This window comes from Phaseolus vulgaris, chromosome 2 (assembly GCF_051622355.1).
Source record: "Phaseolus vulgaris cultivar YP4 chromosome 2, ASM5162235v1, whole genome shotgun sequence".
In the NCBI taxonomy this organism is placed as follows: Eukaryota; Viridiplantae; Streptophyta; class Magnoliopsida; order Fabales; family Fabaceae; genus Phaseolus; species Phaseolus vulgaris.
Genome location: NC_143499.1, coordinates 15,158,122 through 15,164,039, shown reverse-complemented (window position 1 = coordinate 15,164,039; position 5,918 = coordinate 15,158,122). Strand labels below are relative to the sequence as shown.

General features: G+C 40.6%; 1 protein-coding gene across 1 annotated transcript; it reads left to right on the top strand.

Moving 5' to 3' along the window:
* Positions 1–4,704: 4,704 nt before the first annotated feature.
* On the top strand, positions 4,705–5,502 carry LOC137809074 (uncharacterized). The gene has a single exon (XM_068610216.1). The coding sequence runs from the start codon at positions 4,705–4,707 to the stop codon at positions 5,500–5,502; it is 798 nt and encodes a 265-aa protein (XP_068466317.1).
* Positions 5,503–5,918: the final 416 nt, after the last annotated feature.

Sequence of the window (5,918 nt, the reverse complement as noted above, 5' to 3'; positions counted from 1 at the left end):
TTATGTCTTCTTTTAATTTTGAGAAGACTAGATGGAAGATCTTCAAATGTGAGGGTGGATGTCCTCTTCCTCCATTAATAAAAGCCTCATTTATTTGATTCTCATCATACTCCTCGAGTTGGAGCGAATTCGTCCACGAATTCTGAATCCCTGCATATAACAATGTCAGTTTATTCTTACAATTAAAAGTGGAAGAAAAAGGAAAACATGACTTAGCATTTGGAAATAATGGGATTTCAGAAAAGGAGGTTCTATAAAACGACCAAGTTGGAAAAATTTGTTTAGGAATGATGATATCTTTTGGAAAAAGTCCTCTTAAATGGTGACAACCATTAGGAGGTATGAAAAAATCATCCCTAACATTTTTAAACCAAGATGGTGGTGAAGTAAGAACCTTTGGTAATGAAAAAGATAAGGAAGGAAAACACCTTGGATGTGAAAGTATAAGACCCATGTCAACTTGGCCTTCTTTGTCTTTTTCATTTTTCTTGTGGTAGGTGGGTGAGTGAGGTCTTGTTTTACCTTGTTTAGCTTTATGATTTGCTTATGTGGACAATGAAGAGCTATGTACCCAAAACCGAAACATTTAAAACATTTGATATTTGAAGTTTTGGTAGGTGACTTAGGAGTAGAAGGATTTGTTGTAGAAACTTTTTTTGGAAACAAGGTTTGTTTGGAAAAATTGGAAGGAGAATTTTAAGTAGAAATTTTGTTGGCATCCTTCCTAGAAGACTTGTAGAAATCATCATGAGTATTTTTGAAAGTTGTTTTCAAAAGATAGGATTCCACCTTGATGGCTTTGCGAAATACTTTCTTTAAAGAAGAGTACTCATTTAAATCTACAAATTCTCTAATATCTCTTCTCAAACCACGTACAAACCATTTTATCTTTGACTCTTCATTAGCATGTATATTCATTTTAGTCAAAGTTGTTTCAAAATCTTTAAAGTATTCATCTACCATCCTATGTCCTTGAGAAAGCCTTTGGAACTTCAACAAGTGTTCCTTCCTAGAAGGAGGAACAAACCTCGCGCGCATACGCTCTTTCAAAGCATTCCAAGAAACCACGGGAGGTTTCTTGCGATATATAATGTCCATTACAATTTTATGCCACCATTCTTTGGCATAGCCCAAAAAGGATGAAGAAACTACCTTAAGTTTATCGTCATCTTGGACCTTATACACATGAAAATAATGGTCAACCTTAGCCTCCCAATCTAAAGATTTGGGCTTTGGCACAAGAAACACTATCACCATTAAAACTAGGGACTTTGGCACAAGAAATGTTGAACACTTGGTGATATCTTTGGTCATGGTTATAGCTCTCTTCATGAGAATGATGGTGAGGCTTCCTTCTTCTATGTTCCTCTTCACGGCCAAAGTCATTTGAAGAACCTCTTGATGAAGGTCTATGTGAATGATGCTCATCATGGATAGAGTGAGATGGCCTAGCTTGTTGCACCTCCATCTTTTGCAATTTCTCTTCGAAACGCCTAATGGTGCGTTGAGCTTCATGCAATTCTCCAAGGACCGAAGCTTTGGAAGGAGAATGTTGTTTGTAAGATGCACCACTTGAATAGCCAGCCATTTGCAAATGAAAACAGCAAACACACAAAAACAGCAAACAAGTCAAGAAACAAAGTTAGCAAAAAAAAATGAATTTGGCACCCAAATTGCCGAAGTAAATTTGGCCAGAAAAAGAGGTCACTCTCAAAGAAATAATGTCCCTACACCAATCTGATCTTGAGGTCTTGGAATCCTCAAATGAAATATGTCAAAGCAAGGCACACCAATCTCAAAGCCAACCACAACAAAACCAATGAAGCAATAAAGACAAACAAGAAAAGTATAAGCAATGAAAGGCTAGAACAAAAGGAATACTAGATGTTTGACAAACTCAAAGATTAATGAACAAAAGAAAAGCAAGAAAAATAAGGAACTCAATGAGAAAGTAGGCACACAAAAGAATACTTAAAGAAAAACACTAGAGTAGATGAAGGAAACAAAAACAAGCTACTGGAAAAAAAAAATTATGCAAACTGTGCTTGATGTTCACTGATTTAACTGGAATGATATAAAGCGAACTGGATTATTAAATTTTAACCACAGAAAGTCCAAGATCTTAGCTCAAAAATGGCACTGGAATCACGCAAAAACAGTGAGCCAATTAATTGAGATAAAATTATCAAAATCGCTGCCAGATTACCGTATTTTTTTCGGCAGAATTGTACACTTTTTGTATTTTATTTATCATTTTTTGTGTACTTTGAATTTTTGAGTACTTCTTTTTTCTACTCTTTTCTAACACATTGAAGAACAAAAATCCATAATTTCAGAATTTTCCAGTGAGTAAATCAATTGAAATAAGGAAAAACAGTAAGCACGTTTTCAGAAAACAGAGGAATCCTAATAGGAGTGAAAAACAGAATTATGAACTAGCAAAGACATAATGGAAAATGATGTATAGGAACTTGTATAGGTCTAAAATACAAGAATGAACTCAAACTAAAACAGAAAATGCACAAAGGATCAAGTATCAAACTCAGAAAATTATATGACACTAAAGCAAGAAACAACAAAAGCAATAAAAGTACTACAAGAAGTGATGACAATTATGGAAAAACAAGACTTAAGACAAAACTTGTATGGATTCAAAAAGGAAAATACTCAAACATATGATAGGCAAAAGAATTAAAACAGTAAGCAAACTCAAATAAGCCAAAAAACAAAACCAAAAATTGCAAGAAATTAAAAGAGCTCTTGAAATAAAGTGCTACACAACTCAACAATTAAACAAGAACACACCTAAACTCATGATACCAAAGAAGAGAATGATTCTTGACATTGTTAGGAATCAACTTGAGTTGGACAATAGTTAGGCACTTTTTCTTAGAATTGGATCAATGTTCTAAGTCAAGAACTCACCAAAACTAGTACCAACTCTAAACTCATATGGAAGTTCCACATATTGTCAAATTAAACCGATTATAGTGGAAGAAAAGGCAAATGCACCGAACATATTACTTAAGAATTGAAATGAACCGAACATATGAGCTAGAAAAGCAAAGGAACAATATGAAAGGACAGAAATATAAAAAGACCGAACCAAAATCCACAAAACAGCAAGAACACCGAACAAAATTTCAAGGAATCAAGCTAAAACAAGAACAATTGAAAGAGAATGAAGGAAGGAGAAGAGAATGCTCATGAAGATGGATGTATGGTTGGATGATCACGCCACTAGAAGGATGGAGACTCCTAGATGAGTGTGCAAGCCGCCACTTGAGGTAACCATGGAACCATCAAGATAAGACTAGTGAAGAAGGCACAAAGCTCTCCAATGCTCTCTCAAAAATTGAGTATAGTTTCTTTAGTCTAAATTCAAATCTGAATTGTACAAGCTAAGCACCTTTATTTATAGCCTAGAGGTGCTGAAAAATAGGTGGGAAAATTCAAATAAACTCATTTGAAATTCCCACAAAAAACAAGTCACATGGGAGGTGTGACCTTTTTCTACTATGACACCTCCTAAAAACTACACCTACACCACTCTCCTAAGTCACATGGACAATGTGACTTTACTTTACATTTTCACACTCCTTTATTTAATAACCACACCTCCTAAAACTATACAAGAGTATTTCAAAGCTTGGCCTTGCCCCTTATGGGATGGACTTGGGCTCTTTGGGCTTTGGCCTTCTTGGGCTTGGGCTTGGGCCTCATCTTTATTTTATGTCTTCTTTTAGTTTTGAGAAGACTAGGAGGAAGAACTTCAAATGTGAGGGTGGATGTCCTCTTCCTCCATTAATAAAAGCCTCCTTTATTTGATTCTCATCAGCAAGGTACGAAGTTTGAAAGACTAAAGCTATTCTATACATTTGGTGTTTTGTGCCCTAACACTGACTTGAGCGTCAGAGTGCAAATGGCCGCTAGGGCGCCCCTTTTTCTTTACAGGTGAGAAGTTTCTTGACAGAGAAGGCACGTTTCTCAAGCAAGGATAGAAGGGTCAGAGTAGCCGTTGGAGCCAATTGGCGAAGCGAGTCAACCGGTCAGAACATTTTGGCACCCACCGTGGGGCCCGTTAAAACAAGGTCCCACTCGTAGTTACGTAAGGAGTCTAAACCAGCAATATGAGGAGTACGAGACGAGCAGCAGCTAGATATGAGGGGAGGGCACCCCCTGAGGGGAATAATGTGATCACGCAGCAGGTCCTGGATATGATGCGCGCTCTCCAAGCAGAAGTAGCAGCTTCCCGAGTGGACAAACGCAAAATTACACAGAGCCAGTGAGGAACTACGAAGGGACTTACAACAGGTATGGGATTGTGCGGCGGACGAGCGTGCACCACCAGTGCCACTCAGGGCACGTCCCATGCCATTCTCGCGAGCGATCATGAATGTCGTGTTACTGAAAATGTCTCTAGGTCCGAAAGTCTCCTTCACAGGAGTAGAAGACCCAAAAGCCCATCTTACAGCATTCCACACCCAGATGATGCTCACCGGAGGATCGAACACCGTCTACTATCAAATGTTAATGAGCACCCTATCAGGTGCGGCACTAGAATGGTAAATCAGCCTCCCCGACGAACACATTACTAGTTTTGATCAGTTTGCCACACTGTTCAGGGAACAATACATGGTAAACAAGGCCCCTGCCCAACTTTCTTACGATGTTTTTTATGTCAAGCAGTACTAGGGGGAATCCATGAAGGACTACCTGAACAGATTCAGGATTCAAGTGGTCCGCTTGAAGCCCACCGATGAGGCCATGATAGTTCATGCCTTTGTCAAGGGAATGCTACCTGGGCCCTTCAGCGAATCATTGCTAAGGGTTTACCCGAAGACGTTCACAGAGATTCGACGTCGAGCGTTAGCATACATTGTCACAGATGATCGAGTAACGCGGAAGCAAGGCCTCGTCGCCCCTGTTCGCCCGCGGGCAACCACCCGACCCCAGTCTGTGAGAGTCCACAAAGAGACAGTGGAGAAGAAGGGGGTAGAAAAACCCTACGAGCGGGCCCCAAGGGGGGCACACACGAGAAGGGATCCTCCCCCAAAGCATAACTTCCGAGTGGAGCTCAAGGAGTTGATTGCCATCCCTAACATAGCGGCAAAATTGAAGGTACCAGCAAAGACTCATAGGAATATGGGGCCCAACAAGAACGCTTGGTGCGAATTCCATCAAGCGAATGGCCACCAGATACGAAATTGCCTGGCCTTGGCGCATCAAATAGACGAGCTAGTAAAGAGCGGGTTTCTGAAGGATTACCTGCAAGAAGCGGCGGACGATCAGACATTGCTGGCTACGGGAGTGGATCAGGGGCACGAGGTGCCTATTCATGGAGAGGTAAACACTATCTCAGGAGGGTTTTCAGTTAAGGAATGCGCCGCCTCCGACGTCGACCTCGATCCCGACGGGCAGATCTCGATCCCGACGTCGACCTCGTTTTCACGAAAGCCGACCTCCGAGATGTCATACCTCACGATAATGACCCGGTGGTAATTTCTCTAGTCATCACCGGGAGAAGAGTGCGTCGTGTCCTTGTAGATCAAGGAAGTTCGGTCGATGTTATGTTCTTAACAACCTTCAACCGCTTACGGTTATCCACGGACCAATTAAAGCCTTACCCTAGATGTTTGTATGGCTTCGCAGGAAACGAGGTAGAAGTCTATGGGTATATCGAACTAAGTACCACGTTCACAGACAACCCGTCTTCGCGCACTACTAATATCAGATACCTTGTCGTCGATGCACCCTCGACTTACAACATACTATTGGGAAGACCAACTTTGAACAAACTAGGGGCAGTTCCCTCCACGAAGCACATGAAAGTGAAATTGCCCTCCCATGAGGGAGCAGTAATCACCATCATATCCGATCAAGGAGAGGCTAAGAAGTGTTACGAAAACAGTCTCAAG

Bases quoted from the DNA above. Each gene is read 5' to 3' on its own strand.
- LOC137809074 (XM_068610216.1), top strand. From the start codon at position 4,705: ATGAAGGACTACCTGAACAGATTCAGGATTCAAGTGGTCCGCTTGAAG.